This window comes from Eptatretus burgeri, chromosome 3, assembly GCF_056783735.1.
Source record: "Eptatretus burgeri isolate ZD-2024b chromosome 3, Ebu_testis_v1, whole genome shotgun sequence".
Taxonomy (NCBI): domain Eukaryota; kingdom Metazoa; phylum Chordata; class Myxini; order Myxiniformes; family Myxinidae; genus Eptatretus; species Eptatretus burgeri.
In genome coordinates, this window is record NC_140963.1 from 18,640,398 (window position 1) to 18,663,491 (window position 23,094).

Genomic DNA, 23,094 nt, shown 5'->3' on the forward strand with positions numbered 1-23,094 from the left:
GTCGGGGAAGAATCTTGAACAATCTTGTTTTATTGTAGACTGCCGCACACTACACGACAATCGATGACACTATGGCCTGAAACCAAAATGGCAACGAAAATAAATTGCAGGGAGAGGATGAGAAGGGTGAAAGCTCTGAGCACTGCTACTTTGGTACTATTGTTGGTACGTCATCGATGGCGTGCCAGGAGAAAGTAGCAGGTGCAGGTAAAGCTCTGGTTGCAGATAAGGCCGGTTCAGGGAGCGTTTAACAACTTGCTAGTGGAATTGCTGCAGAAGATAAGGTAACTCACATTGATACAAAATTTACTAGTAAATACTCATTCACTCTGGGAATGTGCCACCGCATTAAGCTCACATCGCTGCTTCTTCTCCTTCAAATCTGGAAAAAACGTTCTTTTAAAAACAGGAATATTTATGATGAAATGGACACAAAGTTTTGGTCCTAACCCTAACCCTAACAAAAAAAAGTAAATAAAATGGTTCTGAAACAGTGAAATCGTATTCCACTTACTGCATTAAAGTAAAATTACTACTGATACTCTGCATCAGTTTCTTTCTCAAACACACGCACCCCAACATGTCGCGCAGAGCGCGGGTTATGCTAGTCCTTATTAATGTACAACAGCAGGAGCAAGGTATTCCGCAAACACTCATATGAGCGAGTGGAGCATGTCAGTCCGTGGCTAGCGAGGAGAAATGCGATATTCAGGTGTTCAGGATATACTCAGACTAAGCTGTTGCTGACGGTCTTGGTGCATTGTGTCGGCTCGTGTACGCCTGCGGGCTGTGCCTGATCACTCATTATTCTGACTCATCTCCCACAGATTAATATTAATCAATGAGGTTATCAGTAATGAGATTTGCCACATTTCTGATGCTCCCAGAACCAAAAAGCAGGTTTCCAGAGAAGCTGAGAGATGCAGAAGCACGTGAACGAGGCAAAGCCACTCTCATGTGCCAAATTCCCTTTGGTGCATTGGGCCGTGGATGGTACAGAGATGGAGAGCTGCTACAACCTGGCCGTCGGTTCCTCATGGAGGAGCTGGGAACCATCCGTCGACTGATAATTCGTGACGTGGAGCCAAACGATGATGGAATCTATGTCTATGAGCTAGATGATGGAAGCCGCACAGTATCGGAGCTCTCTGTGAAAGGTACAGTGCTGTTAACATTCAAAGTGTATTTCCAATGTCAAAACTACCAATAGTATATTATACTATCTACTCTAGAGCTCATGAAGGGCAGACAGTGGTTTATGTTGTTGCTGAGGGATAATAGAGTGAGGTTGAGGCAAGATACCAGGTGAACGGTGTGTGGCCGACGGTGGCTACGGAAACGGGCGCCAGGGAGACGGATGCACACGATTTCTCAGGATGCACATGATGTGCCGTGAAAAGCAATGAAAAAGAATGAACAAATGGGGAAAGAAAAGAAAAAAGACTCGTGAGTAAAAAGGCCATTTAGGCTCAGGCCATTTAGACTTTTACACTCTTTAGACTTTTTTTGTCGACATTGTGACGCTTGTTGTAGAGCTAGTACAATGAACAGATCAGCATGTAACAGGACAGAAAGGAACAGTCGAGAGAGCGATTGGAGGGGGGGGGATCACCAACAGCAGAGTTGAAGGCCAACATAGAGGGAGACTCGGACAAACAATGGATGTCAGGAGGAATGGGGAGGGGGGGTAGGAAATGATGCAAGGATTGGATAAGATGGATACAGAAGGAAACTCCACTGGAAATTTGGAAGGAGGGATTGGAGTGGGGTGGGGGTTAACGAGGGTAGAAACGATCATAGTTTTGGATTTTGTACGATCTGAGATGGTGATAAACAGTTCTGTTGATGTCCTGGAGGGAAGAATGCGATTATAGAGTATGTCAAAGTTGGCTCCACAGGTGGGGAAAAAGAGGAACAAATGAGTGGAGGTGAGAAGTGATCCTAGATTTAGGTAGTTTCACCAGAAGGGGGTAGATAGTAGTCCATATGAGCCCCACAGAAACCTGGAGGGGGGAGGGTGGGGGACAAAGCATATAAAGAGCAGAGAGTGCAAGACCAAAAAGGAGGTGGTAGAAGACAGAGAGACCATCGACCTGTCTGCAATGGCAAAGTGATAATCAGCTTCATCAAGGGAGATTCCAATAATCTTAAGGCCTTGGTTTCGACAGCATCAAGCTGAGCAAGATGTGAGGCAGGGGAGCCAACCCATGCATAGCATAGAGCAGTACTCTATCAAGTTCCAGATGAAGGTGGATAGGAGGATGGATAGGATAGTGGATAGGTGGATAGGAGTGTAGGATAACTTGGTTACCCTAACCTTCTAAGTGGATAGGAGTTCAGGCATGCCAAGGAAGGACTTTGTGTGACAGAAGATGCCCAGTCGGCAGCTGGCTTTGGAAGCCAACTTAGAAATATGGCTTTCCAAAGAAAGATCATAGCTGATAATGAGACCCAGGAGTTTGAATGACTGAACTTCCTCAAGATTATTGTTAAGAAAGTGGAACTCGGGAGGGGTGGTTGCCAGACGGTCCTTTTGGAGAGAGTCAGTGAGAGTGTGAGATTTGTCAGCTTTGAAACACATGTTTGACCTGCTTGTGATTTTTTTTAAAGGTCTGAAGAGAGGGAAGAGGCTGCAAAGTCTTAAGGATGAGAAATGAAGGATGAGAGGGTGGAGTCATCAGCAAATAGACAAAGAGGATTTTCCAGAGAGATAAAGAGAATCATTAGTGATGGGTCAATGCCATCCGAAACATGTAAAACACCTATTAGGTCCCAATTAGAAAAAGTATCAACCAAATCTGTTATGTACAACAATCAATCATTTAAAACACTTGATCGGTCAAATTTGCTAAAATTCCTGTTTCCATGGCAACTATCGTTTATTTGGATTTTGCGAGTACCGTGCTATGCACATCTTTCTTGTGTTATTTATTTATTTATTGATATAACCTCCTTCAGCATCCTGAACAGCAGAGGACTCTCAATGGCTGACAGTTTATCAGGCAATTTCAAATCAAAAATGTTTCGTACACTGAACTAAAGGTTGGATTTGGATGTAAATATACAAGACAAGAGTGGGAAGGGGTGACATTGTTCCCCATTTTTAGTGAGGGGGGAATATTTTATCATCTTAATCTAAACATAAATTTGAAGACTATAAAGTCTTTTTTATTTATTTTAAATTCTAGGTAATTTAAAATAATAATACGACTTTCATGACAAGGAATTTAAACACAGGAAGAGGTTACGAGGCTTGTCAAAACCTGTGTTGTGATTTCCAACTTCCAGTTGTTTACTCTACAATTTAGCACCTTTGGTGGATCCAGAAGGAAACTCCAAGGCAAAGATAGAGGGAGACTCGGACAAACAATGGGTGGCAGGAAATGATGCATGGAGTGGACAAGATGGATACAGAAGGAAACCAAATTCCTGTTTCCATGGCAACTATCGTTTATTAGGGATAACTGCTCCTGAAGGGAGCAGGTGTTTCTCATGAGTAAACTTTGGCTCATCATCACAAGACTAAATTGAATCTCAAGCATGTAAGGTGGTTGCTTGTGAGATGTTGCCCGTTGCAAGGATGCACTTGATTGTAATTTTACACAAATACATCCCCCATTAAACTCAAAAGAATTCCACAAATCAGATAAATGAACCATACATTTTCAAATCAATGCTTCATAGCTATTAGTCCTGAAAAATAATAAACCAAAATTTGTTTTGTCGTTGGCCATTTGAAAAGAACAACAAGATTTTGTTAAGGAAACATAATATTAAGAATGCATGCTCATCAAATATGTTTACCCAACACCTCACAAGCAATCAACTCTTGTTGGCATTGCATCAGCCACCTGTGCAACCAGGAAGAAAGAAGTTGTGCTGTTGCTAACGCAGTATGCATGGGGAGTGGAAAGGTCGGCGGGAGCTAATGCACATTGGACTACAGTACTAATAAATTGTGAATTTGGCCTGTTGGTGGCTGAGGAAATCATTGCTGTGGTGTGGCTAGTGACACTGATGCAGTGCCCTTACACATTATACAAATATTGAGGCTCATGGCAGAGCTGAATGAAAATAGTGATGTTGACACAGCGATGGAAGAGACGAAGTTGGCATGTAAGGGAGGACAGAGAAATGGGGAAAGAATGAACACATAGAAAATATAAGTAGGAACAAACAGGACAAAGGAACCGAGTGGGATGAATAGACAAAGATTGTGTAAGCAGCCATAAAAAAAAAACTGACAGTGTAAATGTGAAAAAGTGTGGGTGGACACATTATAGGGCAAGAATTTGGAATTTGTTCAGGATGTCAGTGACAACCTCATACTCTTTGTAAAAGAGACCGTGGGATCTTGAAGGCCCCCAATAATCATTGCTAGCAGATGGTTCCCCAGCTTAATGTCCATCTGAGGGACAGTGCACTCAGTGATACCATGCCTTACTTGAGAAACAGCTGTCCGATAGTTTATCATCAGCTTGAGAATTCAACCCAGACTACACAGCTCAAAAGCAGACGTGCTGCCTCTGCACCTTTCTGAGGTTTGGGTATAGAGGAAGAGGTGGGGGGGGGAGGGACGTGGGGGTCAAAATAATTAATTGCATTAAAAATTATGTTCCATGGAGGAATCCCCTCTGGTTCTGGTGAGCCTTTACATGTATTTTGCCACCATTTTCTTCTGAATTGCAGACATTTTACGTACAATCACACAATTCCATCAACTTCAAATCATGAAAGTTCACTGACTTTATCAATATTCAAATATTCAATATTCAAATCAATATTCAATATTCTAAAAGCTATCAATATTCAAATCACATCGAACGATTTCATGTTCTCTGCAGCATTCTCCATCTTCTGCATTGCCTATCATGGGTTAGCCTCTCCCAGGCCATTGTTACCTTCAGTCTTAATTGCCTTCTTTACAATAATGTTGTTGATTGAGCTGTGATAATCTGTATGTTATGTATGCCACAGGGAACATTTGCAGTGAGAGGGAGAGGAAGGGGGTGTAAATTGACAAATTTAAATGAAGAAAAATTTTGTGCAAGAAATTGAAATTCTGTGCAATAATTGAGACCTAACTTAGTTTCTCTTTAATTGTTGACATTTCTGGAAAATAAGATTAGATTAGTGGATTTGGTCCACAGCTTGTATCACATGTTGCTTTCGAGTAGCCACCTCACGGGTTGACGGAGTTTGCGCACTACTTGCTGAAAAAAACGTATGGTCTGTATTTTGCAAGAAGACTAGATAGATCTTTGTGTGGTGGTCTAACAGGAAGAAAGGGTTCAGGGGATATCAAAGGTGTAAACGTCAAAAAGGTCTCAGGGGTCAAAAGTGTGTAAAGGGTCTAAAGGTCATCTCCATCCCCCATGTCCAATCGTAGTTAGAGGCGAAAGGGTCTTAAGGGGTATAAAGGGGTCTAAATTGTTGAAAGGGTCTGAAGTGTCTAAATAGTCTAAAAGGGGGGGGGGGGTTGAAAAGGTCTAAAGGGTCTTACAAGTTATAAAAGGGTCTGAAGGGATCTAAAATGCTACTTATTTTATTTTTTTTGTTTTTTTTTTTGTATTCTATGGTAGAGGCATTGAAATACAATACTGTTGGACCCTGCTATTCGTGGGGGATCCGTTCCTGGAAAATCCTGCAAATGGCAAATCTGTGAATAGTGGGACATTGTTTCAATGGGAAAAGGAGGGATAGGTTCCTGGCGGTTCTTGATTCAAAAGGGAAAAATCAAAAACCCCGTGAAAAACCGCAAATACCCCTGCAGAAAACTACAAAAACGTGAAAAAACCATGAATGCGCCTGTGAAAACTGTGAAAAACCAAGAAAAAAACAAAACAAATGTGAATATGCCCGTGAAAAACTGTGAAAACGCGAGGGGGGGAAAAAAATCATGAGTACGCCCAAGAAAAACTGTGAGAACGTGAAAAGAAAATGGCAAACTACCCAGCATAACTGCTTCCAAGAGACTGTTTCAGCAGCACTGATACTCTTTAAAGAGTGTGAAAATTGAAGAATTGGAGTGTGTAAATGACATCCTAATGTGTGCATTATGCAACATATAGTCAGAGAAATATTCTTGTTAAAATGTTTCTTGTAAAAACCATTTCCATTGAACATGGGAATGTTTTTTTTTAATTAACAATGAAAACCAAGCAAAAGAAAATGTATATATTGGAGGAGTGGAGTTGATTATACTGTTAATGGAATTGAGAAGCTATAGATGTGAAATGGACAGCAGCAACTCTGGGATTGGATTAGATAAATGACTATTGGTAATTGTATTGCACTGGTTGTAGACAAATGACAATTGACTTGCCAGTTTTCTGCACGTTTCCCTCTCCCCATACAGGAAAAATAGCTAAGCGCCTTCCAAGGAAATTAAAGGCAACAGAGGGTGATGAGGCTGTATTCCAAACAAAGTTGGCAAGCTCACATTTGCAGAGCTGCTGGCTCTGGAAGGGAGAAAAGGTTGATCGTCATCCACGTGCTGTGATGCGAGAGGATGGTCTGTTTCGCTTTCTCATCTTGCACGATCTGAGACCAGAGGATTCTGGAGAGGTCAACTTTGTGGTTGATGGATCCCGAACCACATCTCAGCTCTGCGTCAAGGGTGCATGTTTTCTTTATCTCTCTGCATTCTGCAACATATCGTTTATGAAAGTTTCCATCCACAGCTTGTATCACCTGGAATGTTAAAGCAATCTATCCAGCTTTGAGAGGAAGACTATGAGAGAACCATCAAATCCACAAAAGGATAATCCAAATTTCATCCACAAAAGGACTGTTCATTTAACATTTCTATAAATTTAGTAAACTGTTTGTTCAAGATCTTGTGTGAGCTTTAACATAATTGGGTCATCGTGCGAATCTCCAAAATGCGGGAGAAAAATCTTACTTTTAATGGTGCATTGTAATATTTAAATAGAAAGTTACCAATTCATTTATCTACCTATTGTTAAAATAGTTAGATAATCGATTTCCTTCTATCTGCGTAATATTGCCGAAATTTCATTGATGCTTAAATGAGAGGCTCATACTCTGACAATGAAGCGCTTGGATTACTGCAAGTCAATCTGAGCAGTTTTGCACACTTTTCCTTCTTCTTCTTAAGCACATTTAACTTGGTGAGATTATGGGAGCCAAATCTTATCGTTAAAGCTCATAAATTGAATCACATCGATCCAATCCTCAGGACACTTCATGAGCTCCAACCAATGTGAATGTTTTATAATATAGCTGATTTTATAATTAAAAGTCAAAAATCAATTGGTTCCCCAACTATGAAACTTGTTCCCTTTAAAAAAAATTGCATATTTTTCAATAATTGTTTTTAATCTTTCTTAAAATAATAATAAAAAACAATCATTTTTTGGTGTTAACTTTTACTTCTATTACCTCTTCTTTCATTATTAAAGCATTTTAAATTTTATTTCTAATGATATTAAATGTTCTAAATGAGAAAATGATTGCTAATAATCCAGAAACAAGTGATGCAAGTTTATCTGGTTTGTGACTCCAACCGCAGGTTAGTTTAGTCTATTTACACCAAGTGAAGCAATTTCATTTTTTCTCATTTTCAGCTGACAAGATAAAAACTATCAGCCCCCCGGAGCAACCAATGTTACAAAAATCATCAGAGACATCGGCCATGCTTTCCTGGCTCCCTCCGAATCCATCGGTGGGAGTCCATGGCTACAAGGTGGAGTATAGCCAATTGGGAAGCAATAAGTGGTTCTGCTACCATCAAGCTGAATATCTTCAGGAAACAAACATGACCGCGGTGGTTCCTGAGGATGGAGAGTACATATTTCGTATATTTGCTGTTTACACAAATGGTCAGAGCAACTGTCAGGACATTCCAGGCTCTGTCCACTTATGTGAGTTATAGATTCCATTGTTATGTGAGTTATAGATTACATTGTTATGTGAGTTATAGATTCCATTGTTGTGTGAGTTATAGATCCAATTGTTAAGGAAATAAATCATTTTCAACTACCAATCAATTTCAACTACTAGATTTCATTGTCTTCAATTAAAAATGGTTAAATAAGACAGCCTAATAATGTACAGTTACATGGGACTTACCAGTGATATATTTGTGAAATAATCACGTAATGAGCATGTGCATTTAAATACATAAGTGAAAGAACTATAGAAACAGCGACCTCACTTGTGAGCATGTGACTTAATAGAACAGCTTCATTTAGATATTTTCCTTGGAAGATGCTTTGAGATTTTGCTGAAAAATGAAAATCTCTATGTAAAGAATTGATTGAGTTACAAGTTGACAAGTGATTTCGTGGCATGAATTCTTCTTCTTTTTCATTGATGGTTACAATTATTCCCACATTCATGTGGGGAGGGAGCTTGGCCCAAGTCTTCCAGGAATCAGCTCGCCAGGCCTGACGTTCGACTAAAGTTAGGGTAGGAATTTAGAAATTGGCCATGGTGCAGTGATAGATCACCTTCTCTTTGCAAAGGACATCGTGGGATCTTTAATATCCACCAACGAATGCTGGCAGATGGGACACCCGCTTAACGTCCATCCGAGGGATGGCACCCACATTGATGACTTACCCTGCGTGTGAGAGTGTCGTTGATTGTGGGAAGCAGTTCCTACATGACAAACAAATTTATATACCCAGCTATTTGCATGTCATATGTGAACAGCTAGCTTTGACTATGAAGGGCAACCATGATGTATGTTTGTATGTATGTTTTTTTTATGTTTGTATGTATGTATGTATGGAAATCTGCATTGCCTTTGAGTCTTCATTTGATGATGAACATTTAACCAGAGATCAAATCAGGATATTTTTTGGAATACTTTTCAGAATATAATTAATGAAGAATCAAGATTGCATAAATAAATGTTTGCTGCCTTCTTTCCACAGTGTCTAAAGCCCAATTTGCATGTGGCCTTCAAGATATATTGTTACTCGAGGGAGAAGAAGCCACATTTAGTGTGGAGCTTACGAACCCAATGGAAGGCCATTGGCTGCTCAATGGTCAAAAAGAAATTGCCAGTGAAGGCCGCTTTAAGATAAAGCAAGATGGTGGCAAACACTACCTGTGCATTAGCAAAGTACAGAGGGAGGATGATCAGATGGAGGTGAAGTTTGTCTGTCGAACGGAAGAAAGTGCTGCGGTTCTCCATGTTCAAGGTGCCTACCCTATGTTTCCATGAGTATTCAGTTGTTATGTCATTTTTTCCCCTGAATGCAAATGTGATTCCTTTTTTTATTCTGCCAAATAATTCCAATTTAAATTTGTTGCTGCTAAAATGCTTTGATAAAATCTGGAAATTTTGGATTTCAGTCTGAGAAAATAATTAAAAATTGGGTCAAAGTGGTAAAGGGCAAAGTCATAGTGACTATAAATAGCGCTTATTTGCCCCTCCGCAGGGCGTCAAGCACGAGACGTCCTGTTTTTTAAATCGCTTCTGTGTTTCTTTATTTATTTACCATTGAGCATCAGTGTGGCTGTCCAGGCCACAACATTTTTACAAATTCAGCTTTTGTCATCAAACCTTCAACAAACCTATGTTATGAGAATATGGAGAGCACAAGTTAATAAAATGTACAATTTATTTTAAATGTCCTTTTCGTCAAGTTTAGTTTGAGTACAAAGTGGACGCGGACGGGCTTTGCATTTTGAGATGCTTTCTTGTTAATAACTTCTATTTTTTATTTTCTATTTTTTAGCTTCTAGCTTTAGCTTTTTTTTTTAGCTTTCTATTAGCTTCTATTTTTTATTTTTACAGATTGAGGCTCATGAAAGAGCTGAATGACAGAAGGTTGATGTTGACACAGCATTGGAGCAGATGGAGTTGCCATATAATGGAAGGCAGAGAAATGGGGGAAGGAACAGACACACGAGCAGTATAATTAGGGATAAACAAAAGAGGATAACTGGAATGGCACTTGGTAGCGCACATACCTTGACCAGGCTGAACAGTTTACAATTTGTATCCCACTGAAAGTGGGATCTGGACCTGAAAGTGTATCTGGACTTCCAAAATCTAATCGGCTTGCTTTTGTCACCTACCCAACTCATCCACCTAGTTTTGTCATAGCTCGTCCAAAACTTTTTGAGATATCACGCCATAAATAGTTTTTGGCACGATATCTCAATGGTGAAGAATCACTTAACAAACAAAAAAATTCTCCTATCCAGACCTGGATCTTCAGCAAAATGTAATCATTTCGTTCTTGTCACACACTCAACCTCTTCTCCAAATTTCATCCAAATCTGTCCACAACTTTTTTTGAGATATCCTGTTCAAAGACAAACAAACAGACAGACAAGGGTGAAAACATAACCTCCATCCACCTTCGTTGGCGGAGGTAATTAAACCAATTTTCTGTAGTATTAATTATTTATTCATAATCGTTAGGATCCTTATATGCTGCTCCTCTGATGTTTTTTTGTTTTTTCTTTCAAAAAGTGTTTGGTTGTTTTATGCAGATTTTGATCATTTTGATGCAAAGCGATGTTGAAATTATTATTGACAACTTTTTGACAATAGTCCAGATGATTATACTTTAACGATTATAATATTTTGATGTTTCCAACTACTACTTTGTACTAATTCTTTTTCGCATGTTCTGTTCTTCTCCTTCCTCCACCTCTCCCTTTTCTTTTCATGGTTCATGGCTATCCCAGCTGTGCCGCAGACGTTACAGCTTTTAGAAAACCACAAATCAGAGTTGACGGTCACAGCAGGAGAACCTGTGATGCTGACCTGTCAGACATCCAGTCCTAATTGCCTTGTCAAATGGTTACGTGACGGACAAGATATGATAATTCAGAGTGAAAGGGATGAAGATTTAATAGAGTTTGTCAATAAGAAGGAGATTTTATCAGGTGAAATTACAGATAGGAAAACAAGAACTGATGTGATTGCAGAAAAGAGAGAAGCAGATGATGGAAAGCTAACATGTGACATTGAGAATCTGGAAGAGATTGACTATGAAAAAAATACTGACGACACGGTAACTGATAAGATGGAAATTTCACAAAGCGAATGCATTCCAGAGAATGAGAACAAGGAAAATTGGAATGAAACAAGGAACAATGAAATTGTGGAAGCGGAGGTGGAAACAAATATGGAGAGAATGGTTAGTGTAAAGAGAAACAACACAGTGGATGGAATCCAGAAAGGTGATAAAGAAGTGACAGTGGGTGAAGACGAGTTTTTGATGGAGACCCAAGACTGCATCCAACGACTAACCATTCAGAAAGCACGACTACAACACTCTGGGATCTACCAATGCTCTACAAGAGATGATGTCATTACTTTCACACTGGTTGTGCAAGGTTTGTTTTGCCCTATCAATTGTGCTACCACCATCTATGAAGTTTTACATATTCCCCTTTGCAATCAAATGATAAAGGGCACAGTATGAAAGAAACAGCATTTCCGGAAATGAATCTCAAGTTCAATAGAAGGAGGCAGCAGACTCAGTTATGTTTATAAACTCTTTCAGCCGATGTTTATGAGGGTGTCTTCTTTTACCCACAAATCTGAACAGATATAAAGTTGCTTGTGTTGCTGATGAATAAGGTTATGAGTTCAGGGTTGTAGCATTGTGGAGAATATCTTACGTTCTGTTTTCTTTCAGCTTGTGTTTAGGAATTATAATTTATTTTGAAAGTTTCGCTATGTTGTCTTATGGTATTAATCTTGTCTTTGGCTGCTCAACGAAGTGTTTTTTTTGTATTTCTGTTGTCTTTTTATCCACAAAACCAGTTGAATCCATGGCATAGAAACTATTTATGCAGCTGACACATGGAAATGCCTGAATTGGGGTAGGAAAGTTTATTTTTCCGCCTAGCCTAGTTACCCCTTCCTGCACAGTCGTCCTGTGAAGAAGTTTCCTTGTTTCAGGTCAAGGTGTAGGTTTTGCCAGTTTTTCCTCTTATTCTTTTTCTTTGTATCTCTTTACATTTAGTGGCTTTCACCCTTGTTTAGCGCAAACTTCAATAAAATCATTGCAGGACTGACATGTGACAGTATATTTAGGGTTGTTCTCACCTGGAATGTTAATTACATCTAAAGATGCAATCTATCCATCTTTGAGAGGAAGACAGTGAGAGAACCATCAAATTATCAAAAACCTTCTATGGACAAATATTGCTGAGAAAGTGTGCAAAACATGACAATGAGATCAGAAAACTCACCCATTGGCATGTCTGGAGCATATCAGCTTATGTCTGAGACCTATTAGCTTCCTTTCAATCATCAGCAATATCATGGAATCCACAATTGCAGTTGATATGAAATCCTTTCTTTGCTCAAAAAGCCTCATCTCAGGCCATCAGTTCAGATTCAGAACTGGTCACTCTGCCTTGAACATGCAGCTTATACTCTCCCAAAGATGGACGGAGACCCTCAATATCAGACATGAGATCAGGGCCGTCTCTCTGGACATATCTCATGCTTTTGATACAGTCTGGCGACCTGATCCATTATGTGTTCTTGCTCTTCCACGAGCCTTGACTCTGCATTCAAAAAACATAACTCACCTACTAAACAGTGATACAAGAGCAAATTTCAACTTAAATGATCACATGGACCATGATATTCTGGATATCTCCTTAGGAGTGTACTGCAGCCAATAACATGAAGATAATTAAATTCTCAATTTCATAGACCAGTCCCTAATGGAGAATTTCCCTCTTGGGTGGACTGGTCTATAAAATTGAGAATTTAATTATCTTCATGTTATTGGCTGCAGTACAATCATACGAAGATGTCGGCGGCTGTAGCTTTGCTTAGCTCATGTAGGCATAGCCTCTGCCACTATTTCGCAAGCAGAGCCTTTTTCAAATTATAAACACAAGTGGGGTATGTTTTCACATTGTAAGCAATAACGAACCGTACATAGGTACATATGCTTCATGCATAGGTACATAATGAATAGGAGCAGTTACAGCATGACCTCCCATTGTCCCCATTGTCTCAGGTCGCTCACCTGCAATGAGCACAATAAGGCTGCACTTATTTTTGAATATTTTCATTTCCAGATGCTTTCCGAGGGTTCTGTGATTTTTCTTACCAGTGTATCGGCTTTGATGTCTTTCAGTACGCAAAATTTCAGCTTTCTACGTCACCCGGAAGCTATTGAACATGAATATCAATGAGCCATTGAGTGGTTAGAAAGAGCTTTATGTATCAGATATACATGTACAATTATGTATGTGTATATATATATATATATATATATATATATATATATATATATATATATATATATATATATATATATATATATATATATATATATAAAAAGCTCTTTGTAACCACTCATTAACTTATTGATATAAATGTTTACTACCTTCTAGATGACGTAGAAGCTACAATTTTTCATACTTAACAGAAAAAAAAATCACAAACTGTCGGTAAGTGTCCGTAAACGAAAATACCCATAAAAAAATGTCAGCCCATGTTGCCTCGCTCTGCTCAAGGACAGTCACGTGACTGGACAATGGGACATCATGAAGAGAGCACATGTTTCTTGTGAACAGTCATCTTCAACTTGGAAAGGTCATCAATTCAACCCAGAGTACTTTATCGTTTCAGCCCTATCTCTCATTGGTGAAGAATCACTGAAAACATTTGAGTATCCGGATTCAGATCTTCACCGAAATCTTATCAGTTCAGCCTCGACACACACCCAACCTTCCCACCAAATTTCATCCAGATCTGTCCACAACTTTTTGAGATATCCTGCACACAAACAAACAAACAGACAGACAGGGGTGAAAACATAATCTCCTTCCACCTTCAGTGGCCGAGGTAATAACATGTATAGTGACACTGAAGGGCTCATTAAATAAATACGAATATATTGATCATATTAAAGTAATATAACGTACAAAGATTATATAATAAACTAACCCTTTCATTTTTTTCAGCACCTCCAGACAAGTTTATGCATGAAGGTGATGCTGATGCTCGACGAGACCTGATATCGATTGCTGGAGAGCACCTGGAGCTTACCTGCCAGGTGTGTCGGCCTGATGTTCCTGTACAATGGTTTCACGATGGAAAGGAACTTCGACCAGGGGATCGAGTTCAGCAGGAAACAGATGGCAACTGGCGACGCCTGGTGATCAATAGTGCAGATCTTGAGGACTCAGGACTATATTGGTGCCTCACAAATGATGACCAAGCGGACTTCTACCTCACTGTGTCTGGTAATTACTTTGGGATTGGGCTGTGGGAATCTTCATATTGAAATCGTTATGAATGGTAACTGAAGGAACACTGAATTTGACTTGTTTTCATGTGAATTTAGTCAGGATACAGGCCCCACTTACCATGGGGCTGTCTATCCTAGGTTTGAAGCCTGACCCAAGTATAAACTGTGGGACTGAAGCTCTGTAGGCTGAGCGGGCATCAAGGCCCATCGAAGTGATGTTAACCCAGAGCCCATATTTGCCAAAACTGTTTTTTGGTGGATGTTAAAGATCCCACAGTGTCTTTCGCAAAGAGTAGGAAAGTTACTGCCAGCACCATGGCCAAATTACAAACGCCTGCCTAAACTAAGGTTGCAGATGGTCTATGTTTCTTGGATGCTCCTTGACACCATGTTACACTGCTTGCTATCACTTAGTGTGGTTGTTGTCTGCGCAGAAGCTTCTGAACTATCAAAAAAATTTCAGGACTCTCGATGGAAAATTCAGCACAGTTAGGGCTTTTGATGGAAAATGCAATACCTGTCTCGGGCAGAATGGCAGAATGTTAAAAGGGAATAAAACAATAGGAAGTCTCATAATGGGGGAGGGAGGGTTTTGGTGGGGGTGGGGAAGGGGTTTAATAACACTTATTCATAACTGCTTGGGGTAACAATGGATGAAATCAATAGAATGTTGTTGAGGTATGCTAACCACGATGGAAAGTATGAAGAAGCTGATGTTTTGGGCATTAACCCTTCATCAGAGCAAAAGAGAGAGGCGGGATATGGGCAAGGGTTGATTTTGTGTAGGGGTGAGTTATCGGTGCATGCGTCAGAGTGGGTCAGTGGTCAGGGAGCACAAATGGGTGACAATGACTGAGTAATTGATCAGGAAGGTCATGGTTCAACAAAGGATAAAAGTTAAGAGGACTGGTACTGGGAAAAAAGTGAAAATAATAAAAGAGGGAGGGGGAGGGGGGGACCAACAGAAGATTAGATAAATAAACTGAAGCAACTTTAAAAAGTGAGACAAATTAAAAGTAGAAAGAGCAATCAGAAATTGCAGACCCTCGCCAGGACTTGCTTTGTGTGGTGTATTTTGGGTGGCAATTAAATGGAAGGATGTACTAAATGAAAGGTCATTGATTGCAAATGAAAGGTCTAAATGGTCCAAAGGGCAAAGGTCTGAAAAGTTGTAAAGGTCGCAAGGTCTGAAAAGGACTAAAAGGTCTGAAGGGTCTAAAGTATCAAAAGGGTATTGAAAGGGTTGAAGGTCTAAAGGGTCTAAAAAGGTTTAAAGTGTCTAAGGGTCAAAAGGGTTCTAAAGGGTCTAAAAAGGTTTTAGGACTTCCGGTTCCGGGTTTGGAGCGACGAGAGGTCTCCTTCGGGGCTCCCTGCTGATGTTCTCAAAGTTAAGTTTCCGGTCGTAATTTGTCCCGTTTTAACTGTTTAATTTTCTCACCTACATGTTACTGTGTGTTCCTAGTTCGGGTTTGTTTCAAAAATCGTGTTATTTTGTGAGTATTTTTGTTGACGTTCTGACCTGGTGTTTGAGACCTAGGCCTGAGGCCTACCGGTTCCACTAGGTGTTCGATCGTTTTTTTTTTTTTTTTGTTTGTTTTTTCTCCCCATTACCTTCAATTTCTATCCTCCCATTACCTTCAATTTTCATCCTCCCCACTTTCCAAACATCCCCCATTCTCCCAACTAATCTCTTTCTTATCTCAACAAAACAAAACAAAACAAAAAAACCCCAACAACAACAACACGCTCACCTTCTCCCGATTCTGCTTCTTCTTCTTCCTCTTAACTTCCTCCTCGTCTTCTTCCTCGATTTTTTTCTACACTTCCATGACCTAATCTGTTGAACTCTCTCAAGCATTAATATTAACAACAAAAACGATCTTATAATGCTTCATCTTCCTCTCTCAAACATGTGGTACTCTCTACTGTTTCATAATGCACGACTCTTCTGCTATTTTAACAGACTGCTCTCATTTCGAGCTCTCCTTCATTCCTTGCCTAAAAAAATCCAACTATTACAGCGCCTCTTGTCTACATTCTCTGAATTCGCCTTCATTGCATCCATCAAGAATTGTGTTAAATCGCATCTCTGACCTAAAACTTAAAAAAACCACAGTTTGCCATGGATGTTCGCTTTCCATCAACAATTCTTTTTTCCAACTTCAGTGCCAACTCACCCCCTCACCCCTCACTCTCACTCTCAAAGCAACCATCCCACTCTTCTCCCTCCAAGCCTCCCTCTCACCTCTCTCAAAAATTCCCTCCTCACCTTTCTCCCACCATTCACCCCCCCTCACTCACCCTTCTCAAAGTTGCCCCCCCATCTCATCCAAAAAGCTTCCTCCTCCCACTGCCCTCTCACCTCCATCTCTTTACACCACCTCCTGAAATCCTCAACCACCTTCTGCCTCCTCTCTTGTCCACCCTCTCCCCCAGCACCACAGAGCCTTTTCTCCTTCTCATCCCGCCCCCTCCCCCAGCTATTCTGCAACATCCCACATTCTTTCAACAACCCTCCTTACCTCCCCCCCTCGTCCCTTGTCCTACCCTCCCCCTCCCCCTCCACCTCCTGCACACAAAGCCTCCTCCCCTACCTCTTCATTAAAAGTGTGGACCTCAAATATCTGGGGCCTTCGCTCAAACCTTTTCAGATCTTTCCATACAGGTTGCCACTGACACCCCAGACATTATCTGCCTAACAGAAACTTTCGTCTCCCAAGACGTGTCTGACTCCCAAGTATCTCTCCCCGGTTACTCCCTCTTACGGTATGACAGACCTGAGCCTCGTCCTGGTGGAGGTGTTGCTCTCTTCATCAAAGACTCTATTCCTCACTCTCCATGCACTGCTCTCACTCCCCCACACCCCCAGGAATACCTCTGGCTTCGGCTTCCCCTCCACTCCCACCTCATGTTTATATGTGTACTGTACCGTCCACCGAACAGTGATGACTCCATCTACACCTCACTATCCGAAAACATGGACCATCTTCTATCTTCTCATCCAAACTCTCTCTTCCTCTTATGTGGTGACTTCAATTGTCATCACGCCAGTTGGCTAGGTGTGGGTACCTCTCTCACCTGCCATGGCACCTCAGCAAAAGCTTTCTGCGACTCATTAGGACTGACTCAATCGGTCAACTTCCCGACCAGGATCTCAACCAATGGTACGCCATCTCTTCTGGATCTGATTTTGACAAATTTCCCTGACAATATCTGCTGCTCTTCCTTCGCTCCAATCGGTTCTTCTGACCACGTCCTTGTCAAAGTGGACATCTCTCTGGCTGTTATCAGAGAACCACCTCACCGCCTCGAGTCTGGCATTTCACTCAAGCCGACTGGCAGGGTCTCCGAGCAGCCATCAAACTTACAGACTGCTCTCCCATCACTACTTTCTCAAACATCAACTCATCCTGGGAATTCTTTCAAAGAAACTTGCTCTCCCTCATGCACAGATTTATCCCCTCTCGTGTTCAGTTGTCCTACCCTTCCTCCTGCCCTTGGTTTACTGAAGCTTGTGGCGAGGCAGTTGTCCTGAAACAACTTGCCTTTGCCTCATGGAAAGCAAACCCAACTGAGGGCAATCTCAGTTCCTTCCACAAAGCTCGGAACAAGTGTGTATCTACCCTCAGGAGAGCCAGAAAACAACATCTTTCTCATCTCAAGTCCGAACTCTCAAACCTCTCTCCCTCCTCAAAATCCTGGTGTTTAATGAAATCTGTTTCTGGTGTATGTTCCCCCTCCATCCCCTCCCTTACCTCAAATGGCTGCACTGCTGATATTGCACGTGATAAAGCTGAATGTCTAAACTTGGTGTTTGCAGAGAAATCTTGTGTCCTAAACCCATCACTTTCTCTAACCACCTTACCCAGTCACACCCAACTGTCCCTGGACTCTGTATCCTTTTCTCCTGACAAGGTGGAGAGCTTGCTTTAAAACCTCGAGTCAGATTCTGCAACCGGTCCAGACAGCATCAGCCCACGTGTCCTCAAAGCCTGCTCTTCTGCTCTTGCTCACCCTCTCTCTGTTCTATTCACCCTCTCATTTGCCCAAGGTCATCTGCCATCTGCTTGGAAATCTGCTAACATCACTGCCCTGCATAAAAAGGTGCAAAAACAGATCCCTGTAACTACAGACCAATCAACCTTCTCCCAATCATCAGCAAGGTTATGGAATCCATCATCGCTTCAGACATGAAATCCTTCCTCTTCTCCAATGGCTTGATTTCCAATCATCAATTTGGTTTCAGACCAGGTCACTCTACCCTGGATATGCTGCTTCTGCTCTCCCATCAATGGATGGAGGTCCTCAATGCCAGACAGGAAATCCGAGCCGTATCCCTGGATATATCACGTGCTTTTGACACAGTCTGGCACCCTGGCCTACTCACCAAACTCTCTTCCCATGGTATTCAAGGCCATCTCCACTCATGGCTCGCAGACTTCCTCTCCTGTCGCCCTAAATCAAAGTGTGGCCCTAAATGGAGTTCTTTCATCCCCTCTTCCTGTGCAGGCTGGAGTTCCTCAAGGTAGCGTTCTGGGCCCTGTTCTTTTTCTGGTTTTCATCAATGATCTCTCGGACTCTCTGGAAAATCCTCTATTTCTCTTTGCCAATGACTCCACCCTCTGCCGTACCATCTGTCATCCCTCAGACCGGCAAGCAGCAGCGTCTTCGTTCTCTGTCGATCTGGATAAAATCACAAACTGGTCCAACACGTGGAACATGTCTTTCAATCCAGACAAATCTCACGCTCTATGTGTGTTCGAAAAGACCGTTTAGAAACCCCCCCCCCCCCCATCCACTTTCTCAACAATCCTCTGGAAGAAGTCTTTTCTTTCAAGCTTCTGGGTCTCACTATCTGCCATGACCTTTCCTGGGAAAGTCAAATTTCCAACCTCGCCTCAAAAGCCAGTCACCAACTGGGAATCCTCCGTCGTTCAAAGTCCTTCCTCGGCCCTCTTGAGCTCCTGACCACTTACAAAGCTTTTGTCCGTAGCCTGATGGAGTACTGCTCTCCCTTCTGGGCTGGTGCTCCTGCCTCCCACCTTTCTCGGCTTCACGCTGTCGAAACCAGGGCATTTAAGATCATCGGCGTCTCCCGCAATGAAGCTGAGTCTTTGGGCCTCTCACTCAATCACCGCAGGTTGGTCAGTGGTCTTTCTGTCTTCTACCGACTCCTTTCCAGCCTTGCCCCCCCCTGCTCTCTCTGCGATTTGTCCCCACCACATTTCCACAGGGCGCTCAAGGTCCGCCAACAACCCCCTTCTGGTAAAACTACCAAAATCACGAATCACTGCTCATCTTCACTCTTTCATTCCTCTTTTTTCCCGCCTTTGGAATAAACTTCCTCACTCATTTCTTTCCCATTCTTCCCTGCAGGCTTTCAAAACAGCTGTTCACCACCACCTCTTATCTTCCCCCATCCAAATCCTCGATCTTTTCTACCCCCGATAATCCACCCAAGCCCACTTCCTTCAATTCTCCTGCTTTCCTTCCTGAAAGTCCCTGTAATGTCCATCTTCTCTTCGCCATGTTCCCCGTCCCATCCCCATCCCTCTCCCTTCCACAGTTCACCTAATGTGTCTGTTCCCTACTGTTTTGTCCCTTCCACTCCCGCCCCTCTTGTCTCATGCCCCCTTGCTGTGAGTTGTGTGTTAGCTCTCATACGAGCCTCGACAAGGTATACAAAAAAAAAAAGGTTTAAAGTGTCTGAGGGTCAAAAGGGTTCTAAAGGGTCTAAAAGGTACATTCCAATAGTACGTAATTTATGGATGTAATTAATGGATAAATATATGTAGTCACGGTACAATAATAAGTGATTAATCGACTTGCTCACATTTCAATAGTACATAATTAATAGGCATACTCAGTACTCACGTTCCCATGAAATGTAATTAACAGACAAGTAGTCACATTTCATGAGTACATCATTAATGTACGAACTCACGTTCCAATAGTATGTAATTAATAGATGTACTGTACTTACATTCCAATAGTACGTAATTAATAGACGTACTGTACTTACATTCCAATAGTACGTAATTAATAGACGTACTGTACTTACATTCCAATAGTACGTAATTAATAGACGTACTGTACTTACATTCCAATAGTACGTAATTAATAGACGTACTGTACTTGCATTCCAATAGTACGTAATTAATAGACGTACTGTACTTACATTCCAATCGTTCGTAATTAATAGATGTACTAATGTTCTACTATTATCATTATTATCATTGTCAACAAATATCATTGCTATTATCATTATCTCATTATTATCATTATCACTTTGGACCATTGTCATTATCATCATTATTATTACATACCATTATCATTATGTACCATTTGAATTAACGTTCTCAATATTATGATTATTATAATTATCCTCAATATTATCATTATCATTATGTTCCATTATAATTATCATTACCAATATTATAATTATCATTATGTTCCATTATAATTATCATTACCATTATTATTATCATGTATCATTATCATTTTGTACCACTATCATTACCACTATCATTGTCATTATCATTGTTATCATTATGTATTATTATTATGACACCATGTACCACTATCATTGCCATTATCATTGTTATCATTATGTATCATTATTATGACACCATGTACCACTATCCCAGGCAAAAATGTGACAATTAGAACTATAGGAGTTGCACTCTTATATACTACAGTAGTTTGCAGAGAATTACGACAGAAAAGGAATGTAGTCACGGGTTATTGTCATTTTGCACCACTATCATTGCCATTATCATTGTTATCATTATCATTATGCACCATAATCATTATGTATCATTATTATTATCATTATCATCATTACCACTATCATTGTCATTATCATTATCATTATGCACCATTATCATTATGTATCATTATTATGATCATTATGTTCCATTATCATTATTATAATTATGTTGTTGCTTCATATGGAGCCTGTGGCTACTGGTTACATCATTTTCTCGAAGCATGGCTGTGACGCTGATGCAGTGCCCCTGTTACTCGTAAGCTGATACTCATTTTGCCAACTTCGGAAGGATGACAGGCTGAGTCAACCCACCTGGTGTTATTTCAACGAAGGACAAGGTCTCAAACTCAAGACCCAAAGATCTAAAGCCAACCCCAGATTTATCATCATTATCATTATGCACCATTATCATTATGTACCATTGTTATTATTGTTATGTATCATTATCATTACATACAACTACCATTATCATTATAATTTCAATATTATGTAATTAATAGACATACGTTCTGTGCGAACAGGCAAACGGACCCAAATGCAATAACTTCTCCCCTCTGGTGAGGGTGATATTGCAATAATGAAATGAGTCCCGGTACATTCAAAGTACACCGCCTTCATGGCAAATAAGTAAATCATAAATCCTCCAGCACGCGACATTGCCACCGTGCAGCAAGTGGAGATGGATAATGAGTGCACGGTGTGCAATAATTAACTGATGCAGTGATTAATTGTGTAATTAAAATAAATAATAGTCGTAAAATAATTTATTTCCCAATCAATTGCCTAATAGCATACTGAAACCACCACCGTTTCATCTGAATCTGTAACATTTTGAAAATGAAGTAATTAATCGAAAAATTAAATAATTTGTTGATTAATCAATAAATCAAAAACATCCTTTGTAGCCAAATCACTTGTTCTCTGTCATGTCCAAATATCAGCTTCCAAGCTCAAAGGGTGCCTGAGATATTGCCAAGATGAAAAATAAAATAAATAAGTATTAATAAATCGATAATAATTAACGTAATTAATCAATTAATTGATTAATCAAAAACGTTTTTTAAAAAATAACAATTTTGCAAAAGCATATCTTCACTTTCGTCCCCAAATTTCAGCTTCCTCGTTCAAAGGATGGCTGAGATGTTGCCTGGTAAAGCAAGAAAGAAAATAATTAATCGATTAATTGATGAATCAATAAATCAAAAATACTCTTTACAGCCAAATCACTTGTTCACTGTCATGTCCAAATATCAGCTTCCTCACTCAAAAGGTGCCTGGGATATTGCCAGGATGAGAAATAAAATAAATAAGTAATTAATAAATCGATAATAATTATGTAATTAATCATTGAAGTCATTAATCAAAAAATAATAAATACTTGTTTTCGCCAATGCACATCTTCACTTTTGTCCCCAAATTTCAGCTTCCTTGCTCAAAGGATGGCTGAGATATCCCGGACTCCCGGACAAACAAACAAACAAGCCGGTAGGCGGCGATGGGTCGCCAAGCATGGAAACTATAAGATATGGAGCAAAATGGATGTCATATAGCGGATAGGGAATCACCTAAAGATTATGCATATCAAATCTCATCGAGTTCCATCTACTAATAACTACTCAGTATCAATTTGAATGAAAAGTACCGAAAATGCGGTTTGAAATCGGAAATCCCCAAAGTTTGAGGGGGTGCTGTGGGTGAACAAAGATCTAGATAGAAAATCCGGCTCGATCGTTTGTGCACAATGTATTCCAGACGATTAGTGTGAATTTTCATAACCATCCGACCATAACCTTAGGAGGAGTAGCATTTGGCCCGAAGGCACCTCCAGCTCTCGCATATTATCGATTTTTGCAATAATTGACCTTTGACCCCTGACCTAAGTGAAATCAGTCAATATGTCCTGAGGCAAAGTTGTAGTACTCATTGAGTACCATGAACCTGCAAAGTTTCATTCGTATCGATGCACTCACCTGGTCGCTAGGGGGCCTTCAATTTTCGCCAATTTTCGCGCATACCCTAATTGTAGGGGGCGTTGCAGGTAAAGTATTCCATATATCACAAAAACCGGAATATATTTGATAGAGCATCACCTGTAGATCATTCGTGCCA

At 40.5% G+C, this 23,094-nt stretch overlaps 2 protein-coding genes across 4 annotated transcripts in view; one reads left to right on the plus strand and one right to left on the minus strand.

The window, feature by feature from the left end:
* INHA (inhibin subunit alpha) overlaps positions 1 to 6,582 on the minus strand; it is a 31,745-nt gene extending 25,163 nt beyond the window's left edge. The window contains exons 1-2 of one of the 2 annotated variants that reach the window (XM_085871995.1): positions 6,443 to 6,579; positions 4,445 to 4,536 (exon numbers count right to left, since the gene is read on the minus strand). The gene's annotated coding sequence lies outside the window, so the exon portion shown is untranslated. Of the gene's footprint in view, positions 1 to 4,444; positions 4,537 to 6,442 lie in introns of both variants that reach the window. The other variant, XM_085871994.1, reaches the window with a different exon arrangement.
* Positions 1 to 23,094, plus strand: part of OBSL1 (obscurin like cytoskeletal adaptor 1) — a 64,177-nt gene that overhangs the window by 3,956 nt on the left and 37,127 nt on the right. For both annotated transcript variants that reach the window (XM_085871947.1, XM_085871948.1), the window contains exons 3-8: positions 888 to 1,157; positions 6,359 to 6,619; positions 7,590 to 7,886; positions 8,904 to 9,173; positions 10,675 to 11,328; positions 13,930 to 14,211. In XM_085871947.1, the coding sequence (XP_085728073.1) occupies positions 888 to 1,157; positions 6,359 to 6,619; positions 7,590 to 7,886; positions 8,904 to 9,173; positions 10,675 to 11,328; positions 13,930 to 14,211 (2,034 nt within the window). The remainder of the gene's footprint in view (positions 1 to 887; positions 1,158 to 6,358; positions 6,620 to 7,589; positions 7,887 to 8,903; positions 9,174 to 10,674; positions 11,329 to 13,929; positions 14,212 to 23,094) is intronic.